Genomic DNA, 17,996 nt, shown 5'->3' with positions numbered 1-17,996 from the left:
TATTATTATTATTTTTTTTTTTTGTGGTATGCGGGCCTCTCACTGTTGTGGCCTCTCCCATTGCGGAACACCGGCTCCGGACGCGCAGGCTCAGCGGCCATGGCTCACGGGCCCAGCCGCTCCGCGGCACGTGGGATCCTCCCGGACCGGGGCACGAACCCGTGTCCCCTGCATCGGCAGGCGGACTCTCAACCACTGTGCCACCAGGGAAGCCCGGAATCCTATTTTTAAGGCAAGATAGACACATGGTCCAGCTGAGCACCTGCCCCCTGAGAGCCCGGGTGGTGTGCTGGGAGGGTGGCCTCAGCCCCTCATCCGGAAGGCCCTGGGCCCTGAAGGGCCAACATCCTGCCTGCTCACTGGTTCTATCAGACAGCAGCAGAGGCCAAAAGTCCAAGGAAGATACATGCAGGAAAAAAGAGAGCAGTCGTTCTCCTGAGAGTGAGAGAATCCAGGCTGAGTGTGCTGACTGCCCTCTCTCAGCGGCCTCAGGGCACGCCAGCCACTCCTCTGGGCAGCAGCCTTCACATGCCCCAAGCGGAAGTCCCTCCAAGGACGGGCTCCTGACCCAAGTGCAAAGCATGAAAGAAATGCGATGGGGAGGGACATGGGGCCTGGGCTGTGTGGACAGCTACCAGGATGCTGCCGGGGAAGCACCAGACAGGAAGTTTCCTTCCACACTCCACAAGGAACCCCCAGAGGTGGCCCAACACTGCTATACACCACTCAGCATGGAGCACTTTAAAAAAGCGAACTCTTTAAAACGTGACTTTTTTGTTTGCTCACAAGGCTCACAGATCACCACAAGGCTCCAGGCACAGGCCGTCGTTGATCTAATGTTACGTGACCTTGGGAAGGGCTCAGAGGAGTGCTCCCTGGGACACCCCTGGTGGCCTAGTGGTTAGGACTCAGTGCTTTCACCACTGTGGCCTGGGTTCAATCCCTGGTTGGGGAACTGAGATCGCAAGCCCCACAGCAAGGCCAAAAAAAAAAAGTGCTTCCTGATATACACACACACACACACACACACACACACACACACACACACACACACGAAGCCACGCCCAGCCTGCACCCTTCACAGAGGGAGTGGAGGAGAGGCCACACCCACAAAGAAGGGGCTGGGTGCTCAGCAGGGCGAGGGGGCAGGAGAACATGAAGAAAGCCCCAGCCCCTTCCACTACATCTAGTCCAATGAGAAGAACAAATTAAAAGATGGTAAGAAAATGTTACTGTGTGTCTACATGTTAATAGGAAACATGTCTAGAAAAACAAGGACAGGGCCAAAATGTCAACATGGATTGTTGCGGATGAGGAGCTAGGATCAGTGGGGACTTTAACTTTTCAGTTTAAACACTTCTGAATTATTTGATTATTACATTTTTCTTAACCATTAACATGTATTAATTTAATAAACGGGAAAAAAAAACCTAAATGCAAAAAAGGCATACGCAAGCAGATTTTGCCCCAAATTTCAAGCACCTTTCTGGGCGGGGGATCAGTGGGGGTGGACACGCAGCCTGAGAAAGGGTGACGCTGACAAGCCCAGGGCCTTGGGAAGCCTGGTGCGCCCATGCCTGTGCTGCGTCCTCAGTGGCCCCCTCAAGGTACCACCATGGGCACCAGTGAGAGCACCGAGCCACACATGTGGAAGCACAGATGCAAATCCAGGCAGCGCACACGCGCTCTGCTCAGGAGCAGCGCAAGACCCTGAGCCGGGGGTCCAGAGGGCCGGCGGCTGCCCGGCTGAGTCCCACCAGGAGAGGTACTCGGGGCACCCGCTGCAGGCTGGGAGCTCTCCCATGCACCCGGGGACCAGGCTGCAGGCGCGAGTGCCCTGGAGCCGGGGATGCCGCGTGCTAATGCTGCCTCCCCCAGAAAGGATGGTGAGCACCCCTTAGAGAGAGAGAGGAAAGGCTGTTTTAATTGAACTGCACACAAAGAAGTTTCCAGTGGGTTGCAGGGAAGTCACTGGGACCGTGTGCCCCATCCCCACGGAGACAGTGAGACTGGCCCGTCCCCTCCCCATGTCCCCGCCCGGGGCCAGTGCGGTGTCACCTCCAGGGCCTCCATGGCCAGCTCGGGGGGGTTGTGGTAGTGGATCTTCTTGGGGTAGCGGGCCGCCTCCTCGTGCAGGTAGTGGCCGGCTTGCCGGTAGTGCCGCAGGTACACGGTGGGCGGCTGCTGCTGCTTCTCAGCCACCTTGCCCAGCATGTAGTGGATGAGCCACTCCTCCTCATCCCCATCACCCTCGCAGCGCGCCGCTGACGTGAAGCAGTGCCTGGCGGTCTCCAGCATGCTGTCTCGCCGCTCCTCCATCTGGAATGAGACCACGTGGTGTCCTACTGCCACACCTGCCACACTGACATGCCATGTGGCTCCTTCACGTCCCTTTTCAAGGAGCCAAGGGAGCCCCTGCAGCACACAGACCTCGGGCCAGACACCCGGCACCCACACTAGGGGAACATTCCCCCACCAGGAGGGGCTTCAAACTTCCGAGCACAGTGTCAAGAATTTTACAAGGACTCAACAAGCTCCTCTGAGGGAGCAGGGAAGAGACAACAGCTTCTCCACGGCCCTGAAACTGGTGGCTGACCAGCGCTCACAGGAGACTGGCCCTGGACTCACCCACCCCGGACCCGGTGTCCAGAGACCAGGGACCAAGCTGGCATGGACCCCAGGACAGCGGCCGCCCCTGCCCCTCACCTGCTGCACAAGCTCAGGGGGCAGCTCGGGCCTCCACTGCTTCAACTGGCGTGAGGCGAAGGAGTGCAGGGCATAGGACATGGTGCCGAACTCGATCCACAGGGACAGGTTGGAGCTGTCGATCTCCAGTGCCCGCCGGAAGCAGTTCAGCACAGGTGTGGCGTGCTTCCAGATGGGCCCGTCGCTCTTCAGCTCGTTGGAGTTCAGTTTGTCCTGAATGCGGCTGGCCCGGGCCAGGGCCATGCCCGCCCAGGAGTCAAACCTGCGGTCATGACACAGCCCGGCTCAACGTACTGCTGCCCTCACTGCCCTGCAGACACGGTGCCCACGGGCACATGGGCCCCACCCCAGACTTCCTAACTCCACCACCACGGGCATCCCTGAGCCAGGAAACATGGGCCCGCAGGCCCACGTCCAGAGAAGAGCACAGGGCACAAGTCACCCAGCCCCTCACGGCACTCAGGCACCACCCTGAGAGGGTCGCCCCTGGCATAGCCAGACGCTGGCACCCTGCTGCCCTCTGCTCCCCTGCCTGGAGGACGTCCCCCTAGGATGGCTCTGAGTGGGAGGAAAGGGCCTGCTCCACAGGTGTAACCTCATGACCTATAACCTCCCTGACCAACAGCACGGAGCAGCCCAGACTCCCGAGACCCCTGCCACCTAGCTTCTGCGGGCTCCTCACTCCCCACTGGGACCCTGCCCTCTCCAGCTCAGGCACCAGCAGCAAGATGGACAGCAAGGGGACCATGTGATGGATGAGACCCCATCATTCTGAGACCACCCCAGAGAAACTGCTGGTGAGAATGCAGGAGCCTCTCTGAGGCACCAAGACCATTTCTGGGCCCTTGAAAGAGTCTGGAATTCTCTAGCACAGAGAACAGAAAAGGCAGCAATCACATGGGCATGCTACCCTCTGCAGACTGACAAGTCTTCCACTACCAAGGCACAAACTTAAAAAAAAGCCGGCCCCTGGCATCCCTGGGCTGTGCAAGGTCAGGGGAACCTGGGAAGCTCACAAAGCTTCCAGGCACTTCCACTGCTCTCCAAGCGACCAGAGATGAGGGAGCAGGAGAGACCTGAGAGGACAGTGCAGGACCCCCCTCGAGAGGGGTCCTGAGCACCCCTTTCTCCAGGGGTGGGACCTGGGAGAGAGCATGGTGGGAATGGTCAGGGACCTTGCACCTGGGCAGCTCTTTCCACACCACAGCAGATGCCTACGTGCCTGCATGAGACCAAAACAGAAACCACCATCTCCTGTTGCAAATACAAGCAAGCAGAACACAGACACATGGTCACAAAAACTTGAAACGCTCCTCTGGGTGCTGCCAGGAGCCAGGCTCCCCCTTCCCTCGAACAGGTGGGTGTTGTCACTGTCACTTTTCAGACGTGGCAGCAGCAGGGAGTGACCACTCAGCCAGCCTGAGTGCAGCTCTGATCCACCACCCCGGGCCACACGACCCTAAGCCACGCGACCCTGGGCCCCACGACCCCAGTCGGCAGCGACCACGGGGAGGACAGCCAGGGCCACCACCACACAGGCCCCTGCCTGGAGGAAACCACAGGCTGAGCAAGAGGGGCTGCGGGAGAGCCTTTCCCACAGCTGTGGGAGTCATGCACTGGCTGCTCCACCCAGACCCCAGCCCTCCTGCCCCAGCCAGGTGGGTCCTGCCTGATAAGGCAGAGCCCTCTGTTCCCGACAACTCCCAGGAGGGCTGCCTATGGAGGCCACTATGGACCCTTCAGACACAGGTCACCAGCAGAGAGTGGTCCCCTTCTGACCCAGGCCCTCCTAGGCGCAGCAGCCATCAGAAAAGATGCCCTCTCAATCAAGCGAGTCAGACTTTATGAGCTTAGCAGGCCCTTCATGAGGATCAGGCCAATCAGTACGATTTAAGAAGAGGCCACCAGGGACCACTGGGAAGGAAGCATGAGCCTTACGTACGATGGGCTCTCCTGCCATCAACGCACTGCATCCCAGGAAGGAAGGAGCCCCCCCCTCCCCTGCCCCCAAAGAAGAAAACAACCACAATGAAAGACACTGCAGTGGAAGAAGCAAGAGTCCACCCAGCCGACTCCCCAGGGCTGCGGGCCGGGACCAGAAGGACACAGTTGCCTGCTTTGACCCTGCCCCCACCCCAGGGACTGGGGAAGAAGGCTCTGCCCTTCCTTGCCTCTGCGGAGTGCCCACCTGCTCTCTCCTTCCTTCTTCCTGGCCTCCTTGCTGTGGGCAGGGGAACCCCAAACCGCCCCGGGAAGAGCTCTCCGAGACGAGTCCCCAGCCCTCCCACAGCCGGCCTGCCCAGCACCTGGTGGCTGACCTATTGGGGCAGACGCAGATGTCGTGCATGTAGAACTTGATGGCCTTGGACTGCTCCTTGTTTTTGAAATGGTAGTCAGCCAGGAGGTAGTAGAGCTCATTCACCACCGGAGGGGAGGGGTCGGCCCCTTCCGGGAGGCAGGGCACCTGGCAGGTGAGAGGGCAAGGGTGAGGGGACATGGAGTCAGGGACTCGGGTGTCACCAGGGTGCGACCAGGACCCTTCACTTCCCAGGGCCCTGCCAGCTGGCGCAGAGCAGGGGAGAGGCCAAGGCACGCAGGCGGAGGTGCTGGAGGAGACAGGACACGGCCAGCACACCAGCTCCTACCTCTGCAGAGGTGCCCTCGATGTAGGCGGAGACCTTGTCCAGGCTCAGGGCTGGCCGCTCTGTGCGGGGCACGATGGTGGCAATTCGCTTCAGGAGGTTGGCCAAGTCAGCGGACACGGTGCTGGTCTTATAGCTGTCAAACTCAGGAAGGGTCTTGGGCTTAAAGTACTCGAACATGAACAGGGCATCCTCCCATATCAGATCCACCTGAAAGAAGGCAGAGGCAGGCCATAGTGCGGTCCAGGTAGAGTGCATGGGGGAGAGTCCTTCTACAGAAACGCTCAGTGTCCAATGTAGACGAGGAGAGCCTCAAATGACTCCCACATACTTAAAACATCTGCTCGCCGACTGCAATCCCCAAACCCAAGTGTGTGACGAGCAGAAAAGTGAACTAGCACAAACCTGGTCTTTATAGAGACAAACACTGGAACCGAGGGCTCGCTCTGAGTCCACATGGCCATGACAGAGGGCAGGTCACCTAGCTGCCAAACACTGACCGAGCACTTGCTCTGGGCCAGTGCGCTCTGCATGTCATGGGGGTCACGGCGGAGACCCTGCCCAGAGTCGCGCGCCCTTAGGGGATGGACTCCCTCAAAGAATAATTGACCGTGTTCAGGACCACTGAGGTAACACACCCACTAGCGGTCTGAAAACCAAACACCAAAAAAACGGAAACCCTCTAAGGAATTATCTGCATTAATCGAATTGGGGGGAAAAGATCTACTGAAAAATTGCCATGCTGCATTTTTGAATAATTAGTCAACATTTATGAAACTAGTTCTTGCGAGGAAACCAAGAACTTTCTTTGGTGGGACTAGTCCACCTGATGCAGCAAATCCCACCCCCCAACCCGACCCCCACCACCACCACAGCACCCGCACCAGGGGAGCCCAGGCCCCGCCCCCAGGGGGCCCTCACCTGCTGAGCCGAGTGCTCCTCCAGGTACCTGGCCTTGCTCTTCTTGCTGGGGTAGCTGTACAGGCAGTAGAAGCACTGCTCCAAGGCTGTCTCCAGCTCCTCCTTGTATGGGTGAGTGTCCTCAGACGTGGATTCAGCAAGCTCCTTCTGGAGGACGCGCACCTAGGTGGTGGGCGGGCGAGAAGAGGCATCTGGGGGAGGGCCGGCAGCCGCCTGCACAGTGGGCCCATCAGCTCTGCTAACCTGAGGAGCCTGTCTGGGCCTGTGTCCTGGAACGGGCCTGCCACCCCCTTGGGAGCCATCTGGGCCCCGCTCTGCAGGGCGTGCTGAGGATTTGCCCAGCTTCCCTCCTTCCAGCACCGCAGGCAGTTTCTTGCAGTTTCTAGCTACACTTGTTCATTTAGACATTCATCTGCTCCCCAAATATCTACTGAGCACCGTCTTATGCTGGGCACATCGAGACACTGTCCCTGCCTTTGGGAAGCTCAGACTCCCGTGGAGGGGTGTGAATTAAAGAGTTATAATGTCAGACGATAAATCCCGTTAGGGCCGAGGGAACCTCTCTCTGGCAGACAGACATTAGTGACGATCTCAGAGGAGGTGAATGATCGTCAACTGGTGAATCTACAGAGGTCAGAGCAACGGCTACCATTATGATGCCCAACTATTAGCAAACATACATTCTTTTTAAGCATCTGCGGTATTTTTACCAAAACTAGACAAAAAGCAAGTCTCGACAAATACCAAGGACTAGGTATAATACAGACCACATCCTCCAAACATAATTCGATAAAATTAGAAATCAGTTACATAAAGATAGCAAATATCTCAGCCATAAAAAGGAACAAAATTGGGTCATTTGTTGAGATGTGGATGGATCTAGAGACTGCCATACAGAGTGAAGTCAGAAAGAGAAAAACAAATATCGTATATTAACGCATATATGTGGAACCTAGAAAAATGGTACAGACGAACCGCTTTGCAGGGCAGAAACTGACACACAGATGTAGAGAACAAACGTATGGACACCAAGGGGGGAAAGCAGCAGGGGGATGGGGGTGGGGGTGTGATGAATTGGGCGATTGGGACTGACATGTATACACTGATGTGTATAAAATTGATGACTAATAAGAACCTGCTGTATAAAAAAATAAATAAAATAAAATTCAAAAATTCAGATAAAAGACCTTATCATAAAAAAATAAATAAATAAAAATCAAGATCGTAAATATCAAAACTTATGGCATGCAGCTAAAAATGTACTTGGGGAAAACTTATAATCTCCAACACATGTATTAGAAGGTGATCACTAAAATAAGCATCTACTTCAATAAGTTAGAAAAAACATGAAGCAAATCCAAAGAAAGTAAAAAATAAAGTGTCAATTAGTGAACTAGAAAGCAAAGAAAAAATAGGTCAATAACCGGTAGTTTGAAAAAACTAATTTTGATAAACCTCATAAAAGACTGGTTTTTCAAAAAAGGAAAAGGAAGCATAAATAAATGATTTTAGCAATGAAAAAGGGGGCATAACTAGAGGTACTACAGAGACTTTTAAAATCATCAGCAGATACCGTGAACAACTTTATGCTTACATGGACACTATTCCAAAAACAGAATTGACCATGGAAGAAAAAATCTAAATGAACCTACTAAAATCACTAAAAAAAGAGTCAATAGTTTAAATTTTACTCCAAGAGAGAAGCGGGGAGAGACAGGGGGACAGAGAGAAAGAAAGCAAGAAAGCACGGGGACACACTCTAGACCCAGGGTGACAACGGCCAGAGAAGGGCAGACACGCCCCAGCAAAACTTACGTAGAATCGCAGCAGGGCCCCTTCGGAGTTGCAACACCAGGCCCTCCGGCCCAGGTACTCATGGGCCGTGTTGAGCAGCATGAGGGAGGAAGGGAGCATGGGCAGATCGGCTGACACTGGGGAAAGACCAGGCGACACACAGGGTCAGTGCCAGCACGGCTGGGAGCAGTGGGCCCCGCTCCTCTCTCTGTACCAAGGGGCTGCAGAGTTCCCCCTCTTTCCTTTTTCATCTTTTTGTCTTTTAAAATCAGTAATGATGTGACTGGGTTTACTAAAGCAGTACATGCTTATCAAAAAACAATTCAGATCACACAGGACCGTATACAGAAGCAATGGTCCATCACCAAAGAGCAGCACTGCCCACCCCACCCCACCCCACACCCCCGCCCCCAATAACCAGGGCTGACATTTGGTGAACATCACTGGAAGCATCTTTCTATGCATGTATGAGACATTTTGAAAGAGAGAGACAAGTCATTTATGACAATGGAACCCATACTACACATACCATTGCTTAACTTAAAAATTCTTATATTTAGGTCTGTTTAACTACTACAGAAGGAAAAAGAACTACCAAAACTCAGTTAAATGTTTGTTCATCACTAGAACTATGACTAGTTCCTTAAATATCCCCTGGTGTGTTTGAAACTCTGAGCCATAACCCATCATGGTCTTATAATTAACGTTTTTAAAGAGGATTAGGACAGAACACATTAGGATAGAAAGTACTAGAGAAAACAGAATCAAGATTCTTTCATGAAATTTGTTTTGTACTTTAAAAAAAAATTATTTAATTTTGGCTGTGTTGGGTCTTTGTTGCTGTGTGCGTGCTTTCTCTAGTTGCGGTGAACGGGGGCTACTCTTCATCGTGGTGTGCAGGATTCTCATTGCGGTGGCTTCTCTTGTTGCAGAGCACGGGCTCTGGGCTCAGTAGTTGTGGCGCACAGGCTTAGGTGCTCCACGGCATGGGGGATCTTCCCGGACCTGGGATCGAACCCGTGTCCCCTGCATTGGCAGGCAGATTCTTAACCACTGCGCCACCAGGGAAGTCCTTTCATTTCCATTTTCAACAGCATCAAATGACTGTTACATCAGGTCAGTGATGGCTCTGTGGTAGCTTTTTCCTCGTCTCCCCCAGCTCCCAATCTGGTCGTACATACTGCTTCTAGTGCAGTAGGGTTATAACACGTACATTCTGTTCTGCAGCCGTAATCAGCCCAACTGCTCTCTTTCGACTCCAGTTCTAAGTGGATCTGGTACTCATCGCAAGCTCTTTCCTGTGGCTTTTCCATCCTGACTCATGTTCGTTTACTGACTTCATCCTCCAGCCATGCTTCTAAGAAGCACTCAAGGAGCTGGAATCCACTGTAATTACAAATGACTGGCTACATGCCTGGGCCCACACTTTCCTGCCCTGAGAACCCTGCAGACATGTGGACATGACCCCAACTGCACTGAACACTGCCAGGGAGAAATCTGAAATGAGCCCTGTTCTTTGTCCCATTAAGATAAATTGTTTTTTCAGTTTAGAAACCTGACAAGTCTTTACCCCTAAAATAGATCCTTCACCAGGATGCATCTTGATATAGACTGTTGCATATCAACTTTTCTCGGTATATACTTTGAACCTGCAGATTCAGTGTTTATTACAATTCAGAGAACTCTTCCTGTATTTGACATCAGATTCCTTGCTGCCATCAGGGGCCCCATTCACCCTCACACTGGACCATCTCTGTCTTCCACATCTACCACCTTCTCTCCAGTGCTGTTAGCTCTTAATCCGTCTCCCGCAGTTTCAGTCATGTTCACTCTGCTCCTCGCTGTTTTAGTTTATTAGTTTATAATGGTGAGATGTGGTTTGCAGCGTTTTCCCTTAGTTCTGCAGTTGTCCTTTTCATTTCATTCTGCTTATCGTCTTAGAAATTTTAACAAATGATTTTCTTGGGCCAATCACCCACAAGCCTCTGCCTCTGCTCCTTGCCGTATGCTTTCTTCCAGGCCTAGTTCACCTGTCTCTCGAATGGTGTGTTCCTTCTTCCCTTCCTGTACTTGATGCGGGGTGTGGGGTAGGGGTGGGCCATGACCTGTCAGCATGCCCGCCATGTCACCTCTCTCTATCCTGCTCATGGTCAGCCAGGGCGGCTCCTCGGACCACAGCAGCGCTGCAATCACCATGAAGGAATTTTCTGGGGCATCTCCAACAAAGAGGACCAGCCTGCCCTTCCTCGAAGCTGTGAGCTTGCAGCAGGTGTTGCTCTCCATCACTTTCTGCCGCCTGTGTCTGCTGAGGGAAAAGAAGGGAGCTCGCTCGACCAGGGCTGCATCAGTCCGCACTGGGGGAGCAGGGTTTTGTCCTCTCTTCCGAGATCTCCTAAAGGTAGGATGGCTGCCCGGGGAGAGCAGTGCGGCCAGCACACGGCCCCAGCCAGCAGTTCCTTCGGCTTGGCTACAGTCACGGGAACCACATCCAGTGACTGAAGTGAGATGGGAGGGCAAAGGCCTGGCTTCCTCTGCCCGACATGCTACAGAGCCCCCGCCGGGGGCCGAGACGACGTCAGGATGCACCCTGTTCTCCCTGCTGCTTCCCGCTTCCTTTCACGAGCAGAGATTCCTAATATACCATCCCAACATCTGCTCCAGGGAACTCAGCATGCAACATTGCCCCACGCCGGCCCCTTACTGCTGGCCAGAGGGCCCTCCATGTAGTCTGCCACCACGAGGGGCAGGACCCAGCAGCCCTTCCTGCCTCTGCCAAGGCCCAGGGCAATACAGGGGGCAGCCCCGCCAGCCCACTCTCTACAGAACAGAGGACTCTGTCCACTCACCCTGCCCCCTCAGTCCTCCTCCAGGGGGTGGAGGAGGAGATGGGCCACACCGGCGGCCAGTCCACCAGGATCTTTGTTTCCCTATCCCACCCTTTTGAAGTTTATGGCCTTGGACTGTCCTCCTCCCCTTATTTGCTTACTGGCAGTTTTTTTTAAAACTATATTGTGGGGACTTCCCTGGTGGCACAGTGGATAAGACTCCACGCTCCCAATGCAGGGGGCCTGGGTTCGATCCCTAGTCAGGGAACTAGATCCCACATCGTGTCGCAACTAAGAGTTCACATGCCACAACTAAGGAGCCCGCCTGCCATAACTGAGACCCGGTGCAACCAAATAAATAAATATTTAAAATAAAACAAAAGAAATCCTGTTACTAAAAAAACAAAAAAGCAAACCAAAAAAACCCATATTGTGCTTGCATAATTAATTAAGAGGAGACTCTTAATCCAGAAGTCTTTTTACACCTACATTTACAGGTGTAAAGCTTAATTTTTTTCACCACTGAAGTTTTGTAAAACACAGAGGCACTATTTGTCAAGCACTCTAAAGATAACCGTTCTAAAAATTTATCCAAAAAAATCCATTAAGCAGAAGCAAAAAGGCGTGCATGAGGTATTGACTAAAGAATGACCAGTAAGAGAGAAACACCGCTGCCCTGAGAGTTGGGAAAAGCAGGGCACCTCTCCTAGCATCGCAAAGACAACAGAACACAGCCACACAGCTTATACACGGGGCGGGGAGCGGGTGTGTGTGTGTGTGAAAGCCTTCCTCGGTCTGGCTCCTTGCCAAGTTCAGCCACATGCCCAGCCCTTCCGGGTCCCTGCCCAGCTGCCCCATCGCTTCCCGGTCCCCCGTCAGGCCGCAGGCGTGGCACTGTGGGTGCTGCTAGTGGTCCCGTCTGTCGCCTCCACTGTGAACCTTTCCAGGCCAGAGGTTCTCACCCACGGAGGCCTGACAAGCAGAGAGCAGCTGACAGACACCTGCGGAGTGAAGCACTTGGAGCAAGAGAGCAAGTGGAAGGAAGGCAAGCTGGTGTGGGCTCCGTGGTTGTGGCCACACAGCTGACTTTCCTTCCTGTGCGCTTTGCTGATCCGTCAAATGACTGAGAAAACCACCCCCATAAATTCAATTTTAAGCTGGTTGAATATACACATAAATGCGTGTATTGTAATCATAGCTATATAAAAAGTATACGTATATCAGCCAAGTTTAGATTGAAAATGCGAGAAAACCAAAGGAATAAAGTCCATTTGGTAGAGCTACACTCTTTGCTTAAATGTCATTTAGCTGTTGTTTTGATGTAATTTCTTCCACCGACCACATTTCCCACCACGGTGCTGACCCGGCTCAAGTGCCATCTCCACACAGGGCCCTGGCTCGCCCCTGCGGCCTCTGCACTCGGCACCAGCACCCCTCGTGCCAGCACTGACCTGCCGTGGCAACGATGGCTTTACTGCCCCGTAGGTCCTCCAACAACCCTGAGATGGTGCCACTATCCCCAGAGTGGACGGGGGAACAGAGGCTGGGGGTGGCCTGACTGGCCCATGGTCACATGGCCAAGAAGTGGAACCTGTGCCTGCTTGCCCCGTGCTGCCCTCCAGTTGCCCGGGCCTACACCCACGAGGGCCCACGGGCTGCGCAGGGACTGGAGGAGCTGGCGGCACGAGGCTCCCAGAGCAGGCCCACTCCTCACGGTGCTCACCACCTGCACCCGATGTGAAACACTGCACAGGCCACGGCCACGCCCCCACCGCATGGTGGGGAGCCTCTGCCTCCATCCAAGTGCCACGGAACATCAACTGCCCAAGCCCAAGCCCAAGCCCACTCACGGTGCCTGGACAGGGCCGCAGGGCCCTGAGGCAGAGACGAGAGGCAGAGACACCGGGCTGAGGGCCATCCCCACCGGACCGCGTCCCCACACCTTCGTCTGCGGGGCTCTGGAGCTGCTGCTGGTGGCACAGGGAGCGGAAGCTGTCCTCTTCCTGCCAGATGATGCGGTGCAAGATGATCCAGGGCAGCACCGAGGACACGTGGGGCTCCTTGGGCTCCTCCTGCACGGCCATGCTGCAGTCGATGACCTGGGGCGATCGGGCGTCACTGCAGAGTCAGCTCCCCCCAGGGTACGTCCTCAGGGCCAACCGGGCTGCGGGCGGGCAGGAAGGAGCCAGGCTACCTGGATGAGGTTGTTGGTGAGACGGGTGAGGCCAGCGGCGGAGGATGAGTCCCTCAGGATGCTGCCGCTGTTGTCTGCTGAGAGCGCCTGCTCGATGCCCAGCAGTAGCTGGGTTACCGTGGCCACCCACTCCTCCTTGGCGGCAGCCTCAGTGGCATTAACCATCTGCTGGACTGCTTCATTCAGAGCCACGTCAGAGCACTCGAAGCACTGCCGGTGGTCCTCCAGCCGGAGCAAGGAGTCCTGCATGAGGGAGGAGGGGGCAGGAAGGCGCTGTGAGAGCTATGGCCACGCTCGCCATGCCTGGTCCCACAGGGGCCCAGGGCATGCAGAGCAGGCCCGCCCACCTCGACCGCCCTCCGAGGTGACAGACAGGCAGAAACGCGCCTGAACGCAGATCAAAACCACCCCCAACACAAGAGCCTTAATTGCCAGGAAAACGGGGCCTGTGTTTCTTTAGGGAAAGCCAGCACCGAGCAGGAGCTGCTGAGGTGTGAAGCCCACAGGGGCAGAGGTGGAGGCCGCAGGCTGGAGCCAACCCCACCTGATCAGAACACGCAAGGGGCTGGTTGACAGAAAGTCAGAGACAAGACAAGGACCCATCACTCTAATGTGACATGATCCTCAGTGCTTGAGGCTAGGAAGAGCTAAAAAGCAGAAGAATAACTGCCAACAAACAGGAGAGCAGATCACCACTGACTGTGGCATCAGACCATCCACCCAAAACAGAAACCATCAGAAATAAAGGGAATGCAGTGAAGTGGCCAGATTTAAAATAAACACGCAAAAATCAACAAGGTTCCTATAAACCGTAAACGTAGTTAGAAGACATAATGACCAGCAAAAACGTCCTGCTCAAACAGCAACCCCAAGTATCAGGACTAAGAATCAACACAACCATGAGGAGACTGTACACTTACATTGAAGAATGTGGCAGGCAGCTCATCTACACAGGGAGACTGAGCCTCCTGCATATCCCAGAGAGGATTCCAAGTCAGACCCCCACCCTACAAAAGCTAGGTGAAGCGGGTTACACGCAAGCATGTACCCAACACCTAACGCTGCAGGAAGAAGCAAGGCACACAGGCCTCTGTCTGTCTGTTGACACGCCCCTGCAGCCTCCCTTGTGGAGAGTAGGTTCCGTCAGAGGGCCTCCCCGCTGCCCAGTGTCAGGCACACTGTGGGAGCTCCATCCTGTGTGTGCAACAACCGGATGAATGTTGTTCTAGCCTCGAAAAGGCTTTCTAAGCATAATGAACAAATTCACCACTGTTTGAAAACATCAAGAGATTTAATGACCTAAAAATTCAAAACTTATGTACGTCAAAGAAAGCACAAGCTGCAATTTAAAAGCAGACAACAAACTGGGAAAAAACATTCGATGAGAAAAAGATTAATATCTCTAATATATAAAAAGCATTCCAAATCAATAAGAAAACACACCCCCTCAAGAGGAAAAGCAGCAAAACCCAGCAGATTCCCCAGCATTCAGCCCAGGCCTCGTCTCGGGCCTCGGCACCATGTGGTGCCTCCCCAGCAGCAGCCCCCTCCCCTGGGCGCCCCCCCTGCTCACTTTGCCCAGGAGCTCCAGACCACAGAGCAAGACCACCTGAGCCACTGAGCTGGCCTGTCCCTGGCACACTCAGCTGTCCACCTCACAGCCACTGGCGCTGAGGTCATCACAGCTCGTCCCCTGCCCTCCTCTCCCCATTCTTCCCCTTTCACCTTTGCTTGTTCCCAGTCACACCTCTTAACCATTTCCCAGTTCAAGAAAGTCAGTTCAAAAAGCCCGGATGGGGACTTCCCTGGCGTTCCAGTGGTTAAGACTTTGCACTTCCACTGTAGGGGAAGCAGGTTCGATCCCTGGTCAGGGAACTAAGATCCCATATGCTGTACGGTGTGGCCAAAAAAATTTTTTAAAAGGTTAAAGAAAATAATAATTTTCAAAAAGCCCGGGAGAAGACTGGGCTCTCTCCCTAGACTGAAGAGGAAGGACCCAGTGAGATAATAAATCAAAGCCCACCCCACACCACTGAGTACATCCTGTGTATCGTCTTCCACATCCATCTCTACGTGTCCCGAGGATGGCGGCAGTGGTCACTGCCAGCACCCATCTGGGGCTTGCCACATGCCAGGCGTGATGCCCACACACGCCAGCTCATGAAAATCCACAGCAGGCCTCTGAGGTACAGACAATAACCATCTCCGCTCCAGAGACAAGACTGAGGCGCGGGGAGGCTGAGTGACCATTGCAGCCCAGCAGAGGCTTGGTGCCCAGCCAGCTCTCAGCAGGGGTTCACGTGCTGAGGACGGGGGCGTGGAGGGAGCCAACAGGGCACATGGGCCTCACACACCACACTCGTGTTCCTTTCCTTCAACTACTTGATCCTACGGGACTATTTACCTTCTCTTAATTCTTTACATTGTATAGATATTTTATCAATTTTATATGTACTCAATAGTTAATTTAAAAAGCAATGAACAACATGCAGATGAACCATCAGGTGGATGGATGGCTAAGCCCTGACTAGTCTCCCTTCCCCCTCTGCCACGTGGAAGTTCAGAGCCTGGCACAGGCTCACCTTGAGCCCAGTAGACCCCTAGGTTCCAATTCCCTCCCCCCATATATTCTCACCACGTCTTCCCGGTGCCCGAGGGGGCGGATTTTACTCCACTTCTCTCTACGTTCTCCAGGGCTGCCTCCAAGCCCCCGGAGAAGAAACTCCGGCCAAGCAGAAGGCACAAGCAGGAGAAGGGCCGGGGCAGCACACACCTGCAGCAGCAGCAGTTGGGCCGGCCTCTCAGGCACAGATGTCATGAACTCCAGGTGTTTGGCCCGATCAAACCCACTGGGGCACAAGGTGGGGCGGAGCAGGCGCACGACGGCCCGGTGGTCGCCAGCCTCATACAGCCGCTGAGTCTCCTCCAGTGACTGGCACCGTTCTAGCGACCTCAGGTTCTTGTCGATCTGGAAAAGGCCCAGAATCACTGCCTGACGACCAAGCCCTCACGGGCTCCCTTAATGCAGCCAGAGTTTTGCATTTTTTTAAAAAATTATTTTATTTTATTTATTTTTTATTTTTGGCTGCGTTGGGTCTTCGCTGCTGCGTGCGGGCTTTTCTCTGGTTGTGGCAAGCGGGGCCTACTCTTCGTTGCGGCGCGCAGTCTTCTCATTGCGGAGGCTTCTCTTGTTGTGGAGCACGGGCTCTAGGTGCACGGGGTTCAGTAGTTGCAGCACACGGGCTCAGCAGTTGTGGCTCACGGGCTCTAGAGTGCAGGCTCAGTAGTTGTGGCGCATGGGCTTAGCTGCTCCACGGCATGTGGGATCTTCCCGGACCAGGGATCGAACCTGTGTCCTCTGCATTGGCAGGCGGATTCTTAACCACTGCGCCCCCAGGGAAGCCCCCCAGAGTTTTGCATTTAACAGACCCAGCCGAGAAGTATTTACAGCAAGTAAATACCTTATAAAATACTTTATAAATAGTATTTCTATTAAGGGCAAGGCATTCAAGTCTTTGAAGAACAAATATACCAAAAAACAAAACTACCACAGAAGCAGAAGGGCTCCAGAAAGTGTCTGTGAAAATAGTTAGACAGCCTCATGGCCACAGTTCAGTGAACCAGACTCCTAGAACCGTGGAGCACGGGGCTTCGGAGACCTAGGGAGCCAGGCCAGAGGCTGGCACACACCACCAACCCCCGAACCCTCTCCTCACAGGAGGCCTGCAGGATACGGGCAGCAGGGGCACTGCACTAGGCCTGGCCCTGAAACCACTCTGCAAGAGTCTGAAGGCTTTCAGCCAATGTGAAGTCACAGATGTGGAACTGTGGGCATGCGGTCAGAGGCTGCACAGTGAGGACAGGATTAGAACCACACACCGCTGACCCACCCCAGGGCCAGAGCAGCACTGGTCTGCTTCTGCGGGGCTTTTCCTCTCGTTCCTCTGGGGCTGCTGCCACACGCAGGCCAGAGAGCTGAGCAAGAGCCATTCTCCACCCTAGGGGCAGACACCTCCACCCCGGCTCCCAGCCACCGGCCCCTAGAGGAGCACTCCATCAGGGGGTGTGCCTGCGAGTCTGTGGCACCCTGTGCCTCAGAGCTGCCTCTCCTGGGTCCCACCCTGCCCTACTCAGCACGTGGGACGCTCTCCTAGTCCGCACGGACAGGTCAGGCCTTTGACCAAGAAAACACCATTAAAAAGCTCCCACTCACCTCCTCCAGGGAGACGACCGAGTCATTGTGGAGGTTGGGCAGGCGGATCACGACGTCTCTTTGCTCGGCTCCCGCCACAGCCCGGGCGGCAGCGGAGCTCTGCAGCATCTCTGTGCAGATGTCATAGTTCTCCAGGGCCTGCTCCATGTCTCCCTGGGCAGAGGAGGGGAACTCGCTGCACTGCACCAGGTGCCTGCCCCCTGAGCCCACCAGACTGGGAGCACCATGAAGGTGGTTTTAGCCAACTACTACCATATCCCCTCTACAGAGGGGGTGGGGCTTAGTAAGTATCTGCTGAATGAACGCATGAACGAATGATTCACACTACAGCTCCAAGGGGAGCATCGTGACCCTCGTGGTGGCGGTGAGGACACCGGGACACCAGAGCAAGGCTGAGTATCTATTCCAGATCTTGAGCAAAGCTGGCAGAGCCGCGACTAGACCCAGGCCTGTTCCAGCTCCAGAACCGACTGTGGGGCACTGGGTGCCACAGTGTGCAAGGGGCTGGGGAACAGCCAGCCCTCCCGGGCCCTCCAGACAAGCTCCATTCACACAGATGGGCAGTGATTCCCTCCCAAAAAACTGCACCCATCTGCACACATGCTCAGGCTCTCTCGGGAAACATAAGGAAAGGGTCAAGGCTCCAAAGCAACCTCGCTGGGTCTATAGGGGGCCCATGAGGCCCCTCGTGGCGCTACAGC

The 17,996-nt window shown here is 54.5% G+C and overlaps 1 protein-coding gene across 1 annotated transcript in view; it reads right to left on the bottom strand.

Moving 5' to 3' along the window:
- Positions 1-17,996, bottom strand: part of CABIN1 (calcineurin binding protein 1) — a 94,063-nt gene that overhangs the window by 60,293 nt on the left and 15,774 nt on the right. Inside the window, exons 15-25 of the mRNA XM_065889499.1 lie at positions 17,296-17,448; positions 15,856-16,050; positions 13,083-13,325; positions 12,831-12,987; positions 11,855-11,860; positions 8,085-8,194; positions 6,270-6,431; positions 5,352-5,558; positions 5,025-5,170; positions 2,707-2,968; positions 2,059-2,319 (exon numbers count right to left, since the gene is read on the bottom strand). Of these exons, the coding sequence (XP_065745571.1) occupies positions 2,059-2,319; positions 2,707-2,968; positions 5,025-5,170; positions 5,352-5,558; positions 6,270-6,431; positions 8,085-8,194; positions 11,855-11,860; positions 12,831-12,987; positions 13,083-13,325; positions 15,856-16,050; positions 17,296-17,448 (1,902 nt within the window). The remainder of the gene's footprint in view (positions 1-2,058; positions 2,320-2,706; positions 2,969-5,024; positions 5,171-5,351; positions 5,559-6,269; positions 6,432-8,084; positions 8,195-11,854; positions 11,861-12,830; positions 12,988-13,082; positions 13,326-15,855; positions 16,051-17,295; positions 17,449-17,996) is intronic.

Source organism: Phocoena phocoena, chromosome 13 (assembly GCF_963924675.1).
Source record: "Phocoena phocoena chromosome 13, mPhoPho1.1, whole genome shotgun sequence".
In the NCBI taxonomy this organism is placed as follows: domain Eukaryota; kingdom Metazoa; phylum Chordata; class Mammalia; order Artiodactyla; family Phocoenidae; genus Phocoena; species Phocoena phocoena.
This window is presented reverse-complemented; position numbering and strand designations above follow the sequence as displayed.